Source organism: Arachis hypogaea, chromosome 6 (assembly GCF_003086295.3).
Source record: "Arachis hypogaea cultivar Tifrunner chromosome 6, arahy.Tifrunner.gnm2.J5K5, whole genome shotgun sequence".
Lineage (NCBI taxonomy): Eukaryota > Viridiplantae > Streptophyta > Magnoliopsida > Fabales > Fabaceae > Arachis > Arachis hypogaea.
Window position 1 is genome coordinate 102082831 of NC_092041.1, and position 19106 is coordinate 102101936.

Sequence of the window (19106 nt, forward strand, 5' to 3'; positions counted from 1 at the left end):
TAAGAAGGACTGCTGAATATTGTGCTAAACCAATTTGAAATTATGATTTTATAAAATTTGATTTTGGTTAACCAATTTATAAAATAAATACAATTTTTAAAGTTATTTTATTAAATTAGTTACTCAAAAGCCTAGTTATGATTTTTTATCCAATTAATGGCATCTTTTATTTTAAATGTACAACCCTAAGTAGTCGTTCGTTAGAGTAGGTTGGTGGATGGTCGGATAAGATAAGTTGACAGACGGTTAGTGAGTCAGTCAATCAGTTGAGATCAACCAGTAAGGTGAATTGGCAGACAAGGAGTCGATCTGTTGGTTGCTATGAAGCATGGACATTTTTCTAAGTTGTCGTGTCCGTGTGTCAGATATATTTCGGATACGACATTCACCGACACACATGTCTGTTGTGTCCAACCGTGTCTTACTAAAAAATAAAAAAATTTTCTTCAGACACGCTTGAACACACCTAAATACCATGTGTCCAGTTTTATTCTTAACATATATTTTTAAAATAAATTTAGATATAGTATATATATTATTATTTTTTAAAACAAAAAAATATTTTAAATACTTGATATAATTAAAATAACACATTAAAAATAAAAAAATAATTAATTTATATTTTAATATCAATAAAATATCAAAATATTATTACAATTTATCTAAAAAATATTTTATATTTTATATGTATGCGTGTCCTCATGTCATGTAAGATTTTAAAATTCGCGTATCGACGTGTTCTGTGTCGTGTCGTGTCCCGTGTTCTTATCAGTATCCGTACATCATAGGTTGGTTGGTTAGTCAGTGATAGTCACAACATAGTTTGTTGGCTAGTTGGGATCGGTTATATATAGTTGTTAGTCAAAAGGTTCAAAGTTAAATGATTTTTGAAAAATCATGAGTGTCAATTTAACTTTTGAAAGGTTAAATATCTTAAATTGGTCTTTGAAAAGACAATCATGAATTAATGATACGAAAAAAGGGATAACAAGAATAGAGGATTAGAATTGAATAAAAATGATATATTAAAATTGAAATAGAAATAAAAAAATAGGTTAAAATTAAATATAGAGAATTATCGTACATTTTATTCAATTTTTTAATGTAATAAGAAAGGAACTCACTCAATATAATTTATCTACATCATAGTTTAAAAATTAAATTAAAGAAAATCACTCAATTTTTAGCCTAATTCCCTATATAACAAGAGAGGGACTTACTTAATCTCATTTATCCATATAAATCTAAAAAAAATTAGCGAATAATTAATTAATAAATTAAATTTTAATAGAATAAATTGGAAATGTAAATTTTATATTAAAATAGAATAGAGCCAATTAAAACAAGAATTTTGACACTAATTTCAAAGAATTTGGCCAAGATCGAAATGAACCGGACGAAACGGATCCAAAATGGGCCCAAGACCCAACTCAGCCCATTAACCTTAATGAACCCAGCCTTCTCCTTCCTCCATTCTCTTCATTCACGCAGAAAACCTTAGAGAAGGAGGGAAGAAAGCTCACAAACCCTTACACCATATTCAAACTACCACAACTTCCTACTCTGAGCTTCGATCGCTGCACCGTTTGCGGCCATGCGTCCAACGCGTCGAGCTCTACAAACCTATCGGAACAATTTCATTGGTAAGCTTCTCTATCACCCCCAGTTTCTCTAGCCTCTTTGATTTTCGAAATTGTGAGCATCTATGTTGAGTTTTTGTTGAATTTGGTATTCTAGGTTCGATTTAGTTTGCGGAGCTTATCGGGTTTGGGTTGTTTTGTCCGTGGGTGTAGTAAGGATCACTAACCCTAGTCAATTTCTTGATTTAGTATGTTAGATATTGAATTTGGGTGTATATGTGTTATATATATGAATTAGGCTTGTGCATATGTAATTGGAGTTTGAGTTGTGAACATTGGGATCTTGGCGGAGTTTGGAAGACTTTACCTTGGAGACTTTGAGCTTTGAGGATTGTTTTTGGTGCCTTAGGGGTGTCTCAGTAGATACGTGGATATCGACAAAGGTATGGTTTATGTTTCTCGTATTTAATATATAAAGTTCTGTAAAAACTTAGGCTAGACGACCCTAGGATAGGTTGGAATGTAAAGGAATGTTTAATGCTTAGTATCCTTATTGTTGAATTGTGCTATGAGTTATGTATTGGATTGGGTAATTGCTATGGATGATAATAATAGATGTGAATTGATGAATTTATTATTATGAACTTGTTGTCAAGGATATATAAATGTCTAGGATAGGTGGATGACAAATTTGTTGATGTATTTGAGAGATTGATGCATGATATTATTGAATTGAGATATGATAGTCATGGAAGGATTATTGTGAAGAAGGCAAGATTATGTTGTGTTGATTTTGGTGTATGGTATATTAGGTTTGAATTGGATTCTTTAAGAAAATCGAGGTTTTTGAACTTGGTGTGAAATTGGTTTTTGGCCGAACTTTGGTGAGCCATAACTTGGTTTCCGGACCCACAAATGATTTCAAACTTATTTTGTATAAAAATTGGGTCCGTGAAGTTTACATCGTTTAAAGAACGGATGAAAAATAATTTAAAACGAAGAAGTTATCCGCGTCGGAAGTTCGGGGTTCAAAATGTAAATTCTGCAGCTTTTTTACTTATCTAGAATTTTAGCCAAAAACAAATGCATGCGTACGCATACCCTTTCATACGCATTGATTACATTCTGTTTGGTACCTATGCATACGCATACATGTGCATGTGTACCCATAGCACCTAAAAAATGATGTTTCGCGTATGCATACAGGAGCCATACGCATGCGTTCAATTCTGTCTAGCATACATGCGTACGCGGACAGATGCATGCGTACGCGTCTTGGCCAAAAAGAGGCCTATGCGTACACATACCCTTGTTTTCAACAAATCATTATTTTGTGTTTTCAAAGCCAATTTGACCTCCTAAACCTCTATTTTCATATTATTAGTTCTAAACTTGGTTAGAAAGCTTAGTAATGAGATGGAGTTAGGAAATTAAGGTAACTTGGGAATGAAAGGTAAATATGATGAATCATATGAGAACGATGTGAATGTATAAGGAGTTGATGATGACATGGCTATGATGAAAGGTTATGGAATGAATATGAATAATTATAAATACTTATGTGGCTTATGCATTCAATGTTATCTAAGATAAGAGTTTCCCTGGATAAAATATCGTGACTTGCCACCACGTGTACTAGGTTGAGGCTCGATACTCTGTTGACCCTACGACGTAAGTGTGATCGGGCACTTATAAATTTCTGGGAATGTTGAACCCCATTGAGCAATTTCATATATAAATATGAGAAAAAGCTATGCATAAACTCTTGGGGATACGCGTCAGGAGACAGTCCAAGGGTTTAGTAAACCGGACTTATCGGGTTGGCTTGATAACCAACAGATGAGCCTCATCAGCCATATGACATGCATTCATCATGTACATATTGCTTGAGTTATTTGTTTGTGCATTAACTTAGTGTGCCTAAATATACTTGCTATGCTAATTGTATAATTGTTATCTGCAATACTTGCACTCTACTTGTGTTTGTTATTATATGCTTGACTGTCTGTGATGTGCTATTGGAGATGGAAGAACGGAGGAAATGCGAAAAGACTTAAAGTTAAGGTCATTTAGTTAGACTTAGATATCCTTAGAAGACCACCTTTATGGCTTCCATTTAATACTTTAAGCTTTATAATCTGAGTGTCGTCATTCTAAGATTACCTCTGGCATTCCCAAGACCTTAGGATGCGTTTGTTTCTAAGAACAGGACAAGACAAGACATTGAGAACAAGACATAAAAGGCAGAGACACAAAATTTTGTGTTCTTGTATCCTGTTTGGTGATAAACTAGAACAAATTATAGAAATCTAATTTATTCTTTTTTTATTCAAAAAATTGAGACAAAAAATATAATACTAAAAAAATATAATTATAAAAAATCAACAAAAATAATGAAAGAAAAAATAAAAAATAAGTTGTGTCCCTTGTTAATCTCTATGTGTCATTCCTATCATGATGGACACAAAACACACTAATCCCGTGTCCCTGAACACATTGCCTCTGTCCATGTCTCTTCTATCAAGTATGATTTTGTATCTCTGTATCGCTGTCTCAGTGTCCTGTCCCTATAAACAAACGCAGCCTTATATATTATGTGCATGACACCTTTACCATGCTGAGAACCTCTGGTTCTCACTCCATACTGTGTTGTTGTTTTTTAGATGCAGGTTGAGAGGCACCTCGCTAGGCGTCTGAACTTCTGAAGCGGAGTGGTTTATGGGTTCCTTTTTGCTGTATAGTTCCTTGTATATATACTTAGCTTTCTCTCCGAATGACTTGTTTATTTTGATCCTCTATATATATATACTTAGGGGCTAGTTATTCTGTATCCTTGACTCTCTAATCTTACTTTCTGATTATTTATACTTATAAGCTTTAAGTTTCTTAGCACGCAAGTAATCTCATTTTCTGAGCGTTGAGCTTTTCATTTTGCGAATTTTGCTTCACCTGTTTTTTTAAGGCTCCTAGTTATTATACTCCTTCTGCTACTATATGTATATATTTTGTTTTAGATGCCGTAATACCATCCCACCTCTGTTTTACGGCTTAAGCGTAAAGCTCTGTGTGGTAGGGTGTTACAATCCACACTATGGTTTTATCACAAAACCAAAAATGGAATTTTCACACCTTTAATTGCTCTATGATGACTACAATAGTTTATGATATATTTATAATCTCTTATTAGGTTAAAATAAAGAAAATTCTAAACTCACTTGAACTAGTCATGTCGCGTTCATTTGAAGCATGTATTATTTTTTTCGTGTTCAAAAAAGATTTGTCTTCAAATTTTGTAGTTAAAAAAATAGTATATAAAAATGATAAATTGTCTTTTATAGTGTCTAATTTTTACACAGAATTCAAAAATAAAAAGATGGATCCTACGATTCTCTATCTATTTCTATTTTTAGGCAATTTAGACAAAAAAATTATAAACATCGAAAAAATTTTCAAATGACAAATATAAGAAACACAATTTTTTTTATTTTCTTCTTTTGTTTTGAATTGAAAAGAACACCAAACTTACAAGTGATTACAAGAAAGCAAAAGAGTACACCAAGACTTGTACAAGATGATAAAAAATCAATAATTTGAAAAATATAAGTGAAGAATACAAGAATGAAAATAAGGAATTAAATAGAAATAAAATGATAGGTTGAAATTAAATACAAGGAGAATCACTTTATTTCTTATCAAATTTCTTGATGCAATAAGAAAGGAATTATCTGAACCTAATTTATCTACTCCCATAATTTGAAAATTGAATTGAATGGAATCACTCAACCTTCTACCTAATTTTTCGATATAATAAGAGGAAGATTCACTCAATCTCACTTGTCCACACCATGATTTCATTAGAGTAAACTACCATTTCTACCCATAAAAATTGAAAACGCTAACATATTTACCCATAGAAAATGAAAATTACCATATGTACCCATAAAAAATGGCTTTTGCAAGCAAAATTATCTAAATCCTAAAAAATTAAATAAAATTTCTAAACTACCATTCTCTCCACCACTATCACTATCGTCTCCTCCTTCCCCCCTCTCTCTCAATGTTCTCTCTCTCGTTGTTTCTGGGAGATCGGTTGAAAGGTGAATGGAATAGAGCGAAACGACTTTGGATCTAACTCCGAGAAAATTGGTGAGGCAGTTGGATTTCACAACACACCTGAAACTGCTGCCGAGTCCACTGTTGCAGTCGCTGGCACAAGCGATTCCATGAACGCCATCACGATCACTGTTGCAATTGCAATTGACTCTGCATCCGCTCGGGCAACAACAACAGCAGCATCAACAACAACCGTAGTCGTGGTTGTTTTTGCAGGGATAGCAGCTGAGAGTGCAACCACAGTCGCTAGCAATGTGGCAGCAAAAGCTTTCACCGTTTCCTCGAATTCCATACACTATGCAGAAGCTTCCAATAAAGGCATTCAAAGTGTCGTGGATCTAAAATTCTGTAAGAAAATACTCAAGAAAGCCTTCAAGGGAACCTTTATTGACAACCTTCTCTTCTTCTTCACATCGCAGATCTAAAATTCACAATATGAATGGAATTGAAGAAGGACCCAATTGGGTTGTTCCCAAACACCATTTTTTGATCAACTCTTGAAAAAGTTGTAGCCTTTGAGTGTGTGTGTGCAGAGAAAATTCAATCCGGTTCTCTAGAACTCGATCCGAGACTAATGGGAGAGTATGCAGCGAAGGAGTTAGGGTGACGGTTGAGAAGGAGGGTGAGGTGGTGGTATTGAGCGGCGATGTGGTTGATGTTGAGATTGGATCACTGAGAACAATGAGAGAGGGGGGATGGAAGAGACAATAGTGGTAGTCGTGGAGAGAAGGGTAGTCTAGGAATCTTATTTAATTTTTTAGGATTTAGACAATTTTGTTTACAAAAGTCATTTTTTATGGGTACAAATGGTAATTTCTGTCTTCTATGGATAAATATGTCAGCGTTTTCAACTTTTATGGGTAGGAATGGTAGTCTACTCATTTCATTATGAAACTAACAAGGGAGTTTTTACACCTCTAATCACTTTATGACAACTATAATAGTTTACGAGGTATTTATATCTCTTATTAGATTAAAATAAAAAAAATTCTAAGCCTGCAAACATAGAACCCAATTTACTAACAAAATAAATAGAAATAAAAATACATGAAATTAAACTAAACATTCTAATATTTAAAAATATAAAATAATAACTATTAAATAATATTTAAACTTTTCATGTCACAAATATTTGAAGAATGTATCGTTTTCCTCCTTTTAAAAAACGATTCGTTCTCAAATCGTATAATTAAAAAAATAGTATATGAAATGATAAATATAAAAAAGATAATTTTTTTTTTGTAAATTGAAAAAAATACCAAGACTTACGGGTGATGACAAAAAAAAGCAAAAAGATACACTAAGACTTGCACAAGATGATAAAAAAAATTAACACTTTGATGCTTTTTTATTTGAATTGAAAAATAAAAATTGAAAGATGTAAGTGAAGAACACAAAAACGGAAGGATATCTATGACCAAGAACACTGAAGATGCAGTAATTTTATTTTTATTTTTATGAGAGGATAAGAAAAAGAAACATAGACTAATAAGAATTAATTAATACATGTCATTTGATATCAAATAATACAAAAAAAGGGATAAATAAGAACATATGATTGAAATTAAATAAAAAAGATTTGTTGAGATGAAATGATATAATAAAATAGGTTAAAATTAAATACAAAAAGAATTATTTTATTTTTTATTTCATTTCTTGATGAAACAAGAAAAGAATTCTCTTAACTTAATTTGTCCATACTATGTTTTGAAAATTAAATATGAAATAAATTACTCAATTTTTTACCTAATTTTTCAATACAACAAGAGATACTTACTTAACTTTACTTGTCTGTATTATAGTTTTATCATGAAACTAAAAAGAGAATTTTCACACTTCTAATTAGGGTTAAGTATTTTTTTCGTCTTTAAGGTTTGAGGTTAAAATCAAAATTGTCTCAAACCTTTTTTTATTGTGAAAATCATCTTCAACGTTACAAAATGTTATAAAATCATCATTTTCTATTTTAATTTTTTTTACCAAATTACCCTTAATAATTAATAAAAATAATTAAAAATAATATTTAAAAACTAAAACAAAACCTAGCCCCACTCCTTCACCACTCCCATAGCCCCCATTCCCTCACCCCATTCCTGTATCTCTTTACTTTTTCCCTTTTTCATCCCCTTCCTCGTACCCCTCTCTTCAAAACTCCAGCCCCAATCCCAACCCCAATTCTTATTTTCTCCGTTTTCGTCGCCCTACTTATTTGCTTCTTGCCTTCTTCTTCTGCAGTGAAGCAAGAAGAACAACAATGTTCTGATTTGATGACGATAAAGTTCGGTGTAGTAACCACCATCAACAACAGTTCTTCTTCTTCATCATCTTCTTCTCCTTCTTCTAACTCCTTTTCCGTTTTCCTTTCCCATCACTATGCTTACATGGATCTACAATCTTCTTCTACTTTGCATTTGAATAACCCATTAATTCATGTTTTTAAAAACAACAACAACAATAGTAATCTGTTATTTCTCTACCAGCCACAGAATCTCAGAGATTTCGATAACCATGGCAGTTACGGTGGTGGTGGTGGTGGGGGTTCTGGAACTTCAAACGAAGTTTCAAGAAGTTGTTCATCGTTCTTCCTTTCTTTTTATTATTTTTTTTAATTTTTGAAGAACATAACATCATTTATTTTTTTTAATTTCTGTTGTTTTGCTATTTTTGAATCTGAAAACTGAAATTGTGGTTGATGATTATTGAATTATTGTTTAATCTAAATTTTTTGTTGATTTATTTTGTGAATGTTGCTATTAATTTATTTTGGAGCTATTGTTGTTGCTGAAAAAAAAATATTGTGAGTAATGAATGGCTATGGTAACAGTGGTGATGGTGCTAAGAAAAGGGAGAGAGATGATGTGCAAAGCGATGATGATGATGTGAAGTTAATGGTGAGGCTGTGGAGATTTTTTTATTATTTTTGTTTAAGAATAAAATTGTCCAAAAAATATTGTTTTTGGACAAATTGATGATTTTATAATATTTTGTAACGTTGAGAATGATTTTAATAACGAAAAAAGTCAGGGACGATTTTAATTTTGGCCTTAGATCTTAGAGATGAAAAAATTCTTAACCCCCTCTAATTACTCTATAACAATTACAATAGTTTATGAGATATTATATTCTCTTATTAGATTAAAATAAAAAAATTTAAAGATCACTAACATATTCTCAATCTACTAACTAAATAAATAAAAATAAAAATATCTGAAATTAAATTAAACATTTTGATGCTTAAAAATATAAAATAATAACTATTAAATAATATTTGAAATGTTCATATTTCCAACATTAAAATATGTATCATTATTCTTCTCCTCTTCAAGAAATAGTAAAAGGCACACCGGTGGTGTAGCCTAGTGATGACCTCTTCTGGCTTAAGAAGCCTCAACTTATACTCTACCTCATCAATTTTACCTATATACATACATATTTACATACGTCAATTATTTTCTATAACCAATGTTGCTTTGTTTTTGGTAATGTGTTTTTTTTTTTTTTTTGTCTATTTAAATCTGATTGCAATTTGTTTATGGTTGGATAAAGTTTTATGGGATAAAAGCAATTTTTGGTACAATAGTAAAGCACCAAGTCCCTTGGTCGTTTCAAATAATATATATATATATATATATATATATATATATATATATATATATATATATATATATATATATATTGTTTAAGTTCATCAGGGAAAAAACATGTATTTTATTTATTTATATTTATTATTTATTTGATTTAATAACTTAGTAAGTATATTAATTAATACTTGAAATACCTTTTTATATATATGTAATATATATTAGCTTATTCTTCTTATATATATATTGATTAAATTAAATTAAAATATTTAAATATTATTATTGTATGTTATATATCTTTTAAATGTCATATAAATATTTAAAATATAAAAAAAGTTACTTTAGATATAAAAAAAGAGAACCTAATAAAAAAAATTCAATATGGTGTTGCTTTAGGTATTAAAAAAATAACTGTAAATAAACTTAAATAAGTATTTTTAAGTATATAAAAAAATAACCAAAAAAACTTATAAATTTTGTTTTACGTATACAAAAAGGTAACTTAAAAAAATTTGGATAAGTGTTACTTTATATATAAGAAAATACAACTCATAAAAAATATTACAATAAAATCTTTATAATGCGTTTATTTGGGTCCTCTAAAACAACTTTTACATGAAGTTACTTTTTCTAGTAAAAAATGCAACATTTTTTAAAGGTTGACACGAAAAAAGTTTTTTTTTTTATGTAAAAAAACATTGTCTTAAATCAAAAGTAACAACCGTATAGTCAATTTTTAAAAAATAGTGTTTTATTGAAAAGTGTTATTTTTTATTAAAGGCATTATTTTTCTTATTATAAACAAAGTTTTTGAAAAATTGTCCCAACCCAAATATACTGTAGTGATATACAAGATGATAAGAAAACCAACACTTTAACGTTTTTTATTTTGTTTGAATTGAAAAATAAAAATTGAAAGATGCAAGGGAAGAATACAAGAACGGAAGGATATGATGCAAAAATAGTACAGATGCAATAATTTTTTTTTTATTTTTACGAGGGAATAAGAAAAAAGTAGACTAATAAGAATTAATTTAATTCATGAAATTTGATATAAAATGATACGAAAAAAGGGATATATAAAAACACAAGATTAAAATTGAATGAAAATAATTTATTGAAATTGAAATAGAAATAAAAAGATATGTTGAAATTGAATCCAAAAGAAATTATTCTATTTTTTATCCTATTTTTTTATACAGCAAAAAAGAGATTCACTCAATCTAATTTGTCAACATCATAATTTAAAAATTAAATCTAAGAGAATCACTTAACTTTCTTCTAATTTTCTAATGCAACAAGAGAGGGACTCATTCAACCTTACTTGTTTATATCATAGTTTCATCACATAACTAAAAAGGGAGTTTTCACACCTCTAATAACTCTATAACAACTTCAATAATTTATGAGATATTTATAAACTCTTGTTAGATTACAATAAAAAAAATTCTAAACCCACCAACATAAAATCTAATCTACTAACTAAATAAATAAAAATAAAAATACATGAAATTAAACTAATATTCTAACACCTAAAAATATAAAATAAATAATAACTACTAAATAATAATCGAATTCTTTATGTCACGAATATTTAAAACACGTATTAATTAAATTGAGATAATAGCACATGGTATAAATCATCTTATAATATGTGATCACTAATTAATTAATTAAGCTAGTTAGATTCAGTATTCTAGTATTCTATTTTTTAGAGACCAATTCTAAATATTCTATTTAAAAAAAACTAAATTGGCATATATAATGTTTTAAAAACCATTTTCACCATTAACCTTGTTTGTTAATCTCCAACATGATCACACCATCTCATTTAATTAAATTCCAATTAAATTTTTAAAAAATTAGCTTACCAAATCATATATACCAATTAAAATAAACAGCGCCTTAAATCTAAGGTCGGACAAACAATTACATAAAAAACATGAACAACTAAGCCTTAATAATTATCCACTCACGAGAATAATTAACCTACCTCATTAATAACTATAATCATAAAACACTCCTTCTTAGTTGATGCACTGAAATAGAACTGAATCTTATTAATTAATTAACTAAGCTTGATCACAAGAAAAAGAAACATTACAAATCAAATCTCATAATAATCCAAAGCAACGTAACCATATAACAATTAAGTACTATGGATCCCATAGTGTAAACAAGAACTTAATTAGGATTGTTAACTAACCCATGTACATATGGATCCCAATTGCTAACAAGAAAATACATATAAGAGCAAAGTAGAGAATTGCATGAACCAAAATGGATAATCCACTCGTTTGAAAATTGCCAAACTCAACGAACCTGCCTCTACCAGGAATCTGAACCAACAACCCTGGAGTTAACAAAATGAATAAGACCACTGATATAAAAACTGGACCCCAATCAGCCATCTTCAAAAATCAAATAAACTCCTTCAACCAATTAATTGGTCTTGTTATTATTTCAATCTATGCTGTGGTGGTTACGAATTGCAATGAGAAATGATGTGGGAATTAAGTGGAAATGGGACTTAAAAAGAAAATGAGGCAAAAAGTGTTAATTAGTTGCCTTTAATTTTGGTACAAGAGACAAGTAATTGATGACAAGGAAAATAAATAAATGAATAAAAATAAAGTAAAGGTTAAAGAATCAAGCTATTCCAATTCATTTATATATGCAACTCTCAACATCCACACGCACGGCACAAAATTAAAACTATTACTAAAAAGGAAGCTTCATGTTATGGCTGGGTATGGTACATAACACCCTCATTTTTAAAAAAAAAAATACATATATCTTCTTAAAATAATATAGTACTGCTTGTTATTACAGGATTATTCAAACTAAATAAGACCACTTAAAACAACAAAGTTTTTTTTCTAAGAGTAAAACATATTTTTTATCTCCCAATATTTGTAATTTTTTTAAAAAATATTTGTAACATTTAATTTTATTTATTTTATTCCTAATATTTTTTATTCTGTGAAAATTACTCCTAGATATTAATTTCATATAAACGTTAGAGACAAAATTAAAAACATTTAAAGATAGTGTTGACATAAATCGAAAATTATCATCTACAAACAAAATTAAATGAATCGAAAACATTAAGTACAAAATTGAATAAAATTAAACATTTAAAAATATTTAAAAAAATACAACTGTAACAAACACAAAGTATATTTTATCTTCATTCTAAGTTGAAAATCTGTTTCAATTTTTTGTTTTGTTGAAACCACGTGTATCTTTTTATTAGCCAATTAATAAAGACACACACCCACAAAAGAAAAAAAAAAAGAAAAGTCTAAAATGCAGTAGTGCTACGAACACAATTTGAACCTTTAATTTGATTTGTGAATTTGCTGGATATGATTGATTATATGAACGAAATGAGATAGATACAAATAAATGAAGCTGACGAAAGAGTTAAAGTCTCTTTAGTGGGATGAATGATGCATGACACGGTTTAAGGACGAATTGTATCATAAAACATTGCACGTTGTAGTCTTATATATCTTTAGCTAACGAATTAAATGAAGAGTGAGGTAATACAAATTTAGAAAGAGGCTTGCTTTTGGAGCTATTTTGATTTATGAATAAAGAAACTTTTTGATTCCTTACGGCTTAAACATTCGAATTCTATGTTATCACCATATCTCGTATTAAGGGGAAAAAAAGAGAGATAAAGAAAAAAAAAGGAAAAATAATTGTTTCCCGGATATGTCAAGCAATCTCTGTGTTGAAGACAAAGTTTAATTTGCCGGACCAATATAAAATTTAGAGTAATCATATTATTAGGCTGTATCTAGTTAAATATTTATATTTATGCATGCTATTCGCTGAGTCATGTTTAAAGATTATTTTTTTCAAGACTACTTTATAGACGGGTTTCCTTTAAGGATTAATTTCTTTATAGTCATGGATAATCCGCTCGTTTGAAGTAGAATTATATTGTTTTATGTAGAGTAGTATATGATTTGATTAATAATAATTAATAAGAAACTGATAGTATATTTTCGGTTAATATTTGAATATATTTTTACAATACTCATATTTTATTTACTTTATTTATAATTATACTATTATATTGTAACTTGTTAATTTTTATTAATAATAGATATTGTAATTGTATTTTTAGTAATTATTAAAAAATATTTATATGAAAATATAATATATATTGAATAATAAATATATAGATATAAATAGATTAGTGGAGAATAAACTTAAAAAGTTCTAACAAAAATATAAATTGAATAAAAATTTTATGCGCATTGGAGAGTCTAAACTAGTGCTAGATAATCCAAAGTCATTGATGAAAATACATTAAATATATAATTTAATATTTATAGAATAATTAATGTTCCATGTATTAAATCAGTCACATATTATGTTTTTACATGAATAGAAAGATGCATCTATTGATTTCGTCAAACTATCAAACTAGTAAAGACCAAAAATATTATGAACAAAATAACTATTAAAAACAGAGAAGAAGAAGAAGGAGGATAATTGAAAAAGAAAATATGTATGCTGTATTTTTTCCTTGTTTCATTTCAGTATGAACGTTAACAATATATGCACATGCTGTCCTATTTTATATTCTGTACAGCTCAACAAAATTAAATAATATCATCAAATCTTTATAGAAAAAATTTCTATACTAACAGAATTGTGAGTCACCGAAAACTAATTGATTCTAGAGGAATGTATGTGTGAGAATGAGACAAAAAGAGAGGAATGAATCAACAATTAGTTGGTTGGGCTTTGTTGTTGTGAATGGACTGATCTTGATCTAGTTTGTGCGTAATTTGGGCTGATTGTTGTCTATATTCTGATAATAGCCTTTTATTGAATGATGTAGATATGGAATATCCATATACAACTATATATATAAGAACTCATCATACCAAACCGAACAATTGCAACAAAACTAAAACGTTGAAATTAATACACCATGGCTCGTCATTTCAATATTAATAATGTTAAATCATATTCCTTGATTTTAATCCTAGTGTTAATCAAATGTTACAAAATGAAACTTAGGATAAGACAAAAATTAAAAAAGAGACTCTTTTATTTCAAAGAATTATTCTATTTTTTCTGTTCATATTCAATTTTTTTAAAAAAATAAAAAAATTATTCATCAAAATAAAAAAAAAACTACAAAGTTCAAAATTTTTATATTTCTTAATTTTAAAATTTTAATTTATAAGTTCACTCAAACAAAAATAGATCAAATCATAATTAAATCTAAAACAATAAAAGTAAAACAAAGTAAAATAAATATAAAATAAATACTAAAATAAATACTAATAAGATGACAACGCATATTTAATTTAACTTGATTAAATAGAGGGCTCAATGCAACTTGAAAATAATAAGACGTTCGGTTTTCTATAATCATCAACTACTGTATTGGTTAATTCTTGATGATGCATATTTTGAACAAATAATTTAGCTATGTTTGCACAATCTTTTATTTTTTAAATTTTTTTTTTTTGTAATTAAATCAATTAACACATGACCGTTTTCATTTGTTCTCAAACCTTTCTTTTATTTGATGCATCCTCCTATGCACAAAAAAATGTGAAAGTAGAAGCTAAGAAATTTGTAAGCAAAGTAACATTTTTACATATTGTTCAAATCTTCTAAACTCAATACCCGGTGTTGCAGCTGGAGCAGACGTTGATTCTTTAGCATCATACACAATTAAAGTGCTTCGTTCAAATCTTATAAACACAGTGAACTTTCTCAACTCTTTGATTGCAAAAGCCACTGATCCTAAGGCAAAAGAACTCTACAATTTTTACTTAAACGAATTCAGTGGTAAGAATGTGCAATAGATGAAATTGACCCCATGCAACAAAATTTGAAAGCAAAAGATTACAATAGTGTGAGTTGGCGTATAACTGATGTTGTAGAGGACAATGATGAATGTATGCCTCATGGAGAAAAATCATCAACATCTTCTCACCATTTCACTACTGATTTCAAAGATTCATCACAGTTTCCGCAATACACAAATGCCATATCCAAAGTTCTTCGGATAATTATGGCTATATCTAATTACTGGTTCAAAAATTATTAGGTAACTACCTAGTGCTTTTGATGAGTTTGAAAAACTCTATTTTAAATTGATGATGATCAAACATTATTGACAGCAAAATTATTAATTCAATTTTGATTCATATATGTTAATTAAAATAATTTTTGCTGTGCAGTTTTTATTTCTGTTTGGGCCGAAATGAAAAGAAGAGATTCTAAACCCAATAAAATCAAAATTCAGCCTTGTGCAATTTTTGTCATATGAATGTTGGCTGAAATGTTTTATTAGATGGGCCAGTTTTACTTATTATTGATACAAGCCCAAATTATCTCTCATGCATGATCCGAAAACAATTGAGAAGGAAACCAAATGTTTTTATTGTTTTATGCCTCCAACAGATCTCATGCTTCACCATGTGATGGAATTCAAATCTCATTAAAGTGAAGTTAATAAATGCATGAAAACTATGAGAGAGATTGTCATTGACATGATTGCAGCACTTAATGCTACACGCTACTCAGCAAGGGAAGAATCACTTCACTTAATCTCATTCTCTTTCCTAATTCAATGCTTTTCAAATTTCTCTCTTCTCTCTCATATTTATTCTTCTCTTTCGGTCATATCACTCAAAAACCATGGAAGTTATAGCAAGCTACCATAGAGAAGAAGAAGCACGCCTAAAGACCATCAAAATGATTGCAAGAAAAAGAAAACTAAAAGTATGATGTGGCTAAGATTCTCATTCACTTGTGGTAAGATTTTGTGAAGAGATCTTGACTTCTCCATGCCAAAAATGGTTGAAGAAGATTTCGGTCAGAGAAAAAGATCTTTGGATGGATGGCTTGTCTCTGATCTTGCTCAACCACCACAGGTGGTAGCTACAGTGGCTACGTGATGGAAGAGGCAGATATAGGAGCAGATGAAGCTATCATCATCATGAAGCATCAAGGGCCAGGAGTTCATCTTGGAGAGCAAGAAAAGATGAAGGGCTCGGATTGATAAAGATTGGTGACCAAGGAAGGACTAGAGGTAATTGCATGTTGCGTTTTGCATGGGTTATCTCTTTTCTCTCTCTGGCCGAATCAGTTCTGTTTTGAAGAAGAAGGAGTTTAGCTTGGTTTGTTTGATTTCAACCTTGAAGGCTTCTCCCTATAAGTAAGGGTGAACAATCAGGGTTTGATTCAAAGAGGAAGTAGTGAGAGTGCAAGGCACAGGATTCTCAGAGCTACCTAAGCTAACAGAATTTCTTCTCTTTCAATATATTCTGTTTTGTATTTTTCTGTTTAATTTTGTCATGTCTTGAGTCTCATGGAAAAAGGCAAACAGTGAGGTTTGTATGAAAAAGTCATAGAGCGAAAAAAGGCAGAGAGTGCAAAATTAAAAGAAAAAGCCATAGATGTCCTTAGAGTTCCTTTGTACATCTGTGTTGTGTTTCATGATTATGTGAGAATCTCCTTGTAAGTTGGGTTAGCACTTTACAGTTGAAAGCTTGGCAATGACCAAGTCAAGTTCAGGATTGGGTTTAGAATTCTGGACTTGTCCCAGATAGGAAGGGTAGTTCCTAGGGAGAATTGGTGTATGTAATCAAAGATGATTATAGTGAAATTCTATCATTGTTGTGATGGAGACTGGATGTAGGCTGCACTGCACTTAGCGGCTGAACCAGGATATATCTAGGTGTAATTCTCTTTCTCTTCTACTCCATTTTCTGTTTCTGCTGCACAGGAGATAAAACCACAAAATATCTCGTACCAAGTGACGAGACAAAAAGAAAAGTCTCGTGGCTAGAGACGAGACAAAAATCAAATAAATCTCCAGAAGTTGTTTCAAAGACCAGCAAATGTTCTGAAGTGAAAAAGGGGCTAAAATTCAACTCTCCTTCTTTTAGCCACTGAAAATCTGAAACCATCAGCTTTATGTATTACTATAATAAAACTAAGACTTAGTTTGGCAAAATTTTTATATTTTAAAAATAATTTATTAAAGTTAATTTTAAAAAAATAATATTTTAAAAGTGATAGCATCCATATTTAGTAAATTTTAATAAAAAATAATTTTTAATAAACATAAATAATAACAATTGTGTTTAATAAAATAATATTTAAAATTTAAAAAGACCATAATAGATATAAATTCAAAAGTAAATTTAAATATTTATTAATATACGAAATTATATTAAATTTTTTAATTTTGAGAATATAAACTAATTTTAAAAGTTTCTTTTAAATATTTTTAAAAGTATTTATATCTTTTAAAAATTTTTAATACAAATACATAATCTTTTAAATTTATCAAATATACTTAACTCTCTAAAAAGCTTTACCCCCGAGTATAGAGTTGTTTTCGTAGTTTGTGATCTTGAACAAATTGAAAAATAGAGACAAGTTATATAGGTGTGGAATCTTGTTTGATTTGGAGGCTAAGTGTGTGTTGTGTAAGGAGAAAAAAAAAAGAAACTGTACACTTGTTTTTCGCTTGGGACAAGGTGTGGTTAGTTTGGGGTGCTATTTTACGTGTTATGAGAAAGACGGATAGGGAGGAGTAGTTGGTTGTGTTTTTCTCGGTGGTGTAGATGCATCTAGAAGTGCAGAAATGATATTGTGTTTAATAATGGTGATCTGAATCTCGTAAACTGAGCAAGAAATTAGCTTATTCGTATCACTTTGGAATCGTATCACTTTGGTTGTTGCTTGTTTTACATTTTCTAATGCATAGTTGTGTAAGAGATGTATTCCTTAGTTGATTTCATTTTGTGCTACGTTCGTTCTATTTAATTTGTGGATTGTTGACTATCGAATAGGGGTGGTATATGGGTCTAAATTTGCCGAGTTAGTTTGCGTAACCTATCAAAAAGGTGAGTCGAGCTGAAAAAATTAGGATCGTCAAATAACAAAAGTCCGTCTAACTCGCACCGCTTAAACCGTAGGTTTTGGCAGGCTTTAGTGGGATGAGACAGACTTCCCTGCCGAGCTTAGAGTTTTTTTGGCATGGGAATATTTTTGCAATTTTTTGGCCAAAATTCCACTTCCCCCAATCCAATTTAGAAGAGAATGAAGATGAAAATTGAGTGTTTTAGATTATATTTATTTTGCTTTGGAGATAATATTTATAATTATGTTTTGGATGAAAACTTGGTTTATAATTATGTTTATTAGATATTTATAATTACAAAAACTTTAATATTTGTGAATGTAAAAGTTATAGTTTTTTTATATCTTTAGAAATTATAAATTTATTAAAATAATTGTGAAATTATATATATTATTTAATAGTTAATAGTAAAAAAAAAAAAAAGAGATTTGGTGGGTTTAGTCCGCCAGCCCGCTAGGTGGGGTGGAATTTTAGGACCACCTCACTAGGCGGGGCGAGACGAGCCAACCTACCAAAAAGCAGGCTTTTGGCGGGGCGGATTTCCTCGTTTGCGATCCCTACTAATGAACTCCTACTCACTCTAGCTAAGGATGGAGTATTGTTTTCTTTATATAAAATATAAAAAAAAACTTACAACGGATTACCACATTCAAGTATTTGAGCATAATTAGAGGGAGGGTAGCACAAATTAGAGTAGGTCCTTACTAGTTAGTCGTTATTTTCTGTCATGAATTACGTGCATTCATAACCTATGGGACAATGTCAAAGATGATGTGCATTTGGGTTGCGTTTGGTTTTAGAAACAGAACAAAATAGAACGTTAAGAATAAGACACAAATAATAGAGATACAAAAATTAATGTTTTTATATTTTGTTTGATGATAAATTAAATATAAAAAAGAATAAATAATGAAA

At 29.6% G+C, this 19106-nt stretch overlaps 1 protein-coding gene across 1 annotated transcript; it reads right to left on the reverse strand.

Annotated features, from left to right (window-relative positions):
* Positions 1-11305: 11305 nt before the first annotated feature.
* Positions 11306-11913, reverse strand: LOC112698258 (uncharacterized). Its single transcript, XM_025751581.3, has one exon. It carries the CDS (start codon positions 11683-11685, stop codon positions 11476-11478), a length of 210 nt encoding a protein of 69 aa, XP_025607366.1. The 5' UTR covers positions 11686-11913; the 3' UTR covers positions 11306-11475.
* Between the last annotated feature and the right edge of the window lie 7193 nt (positions 11914-19106).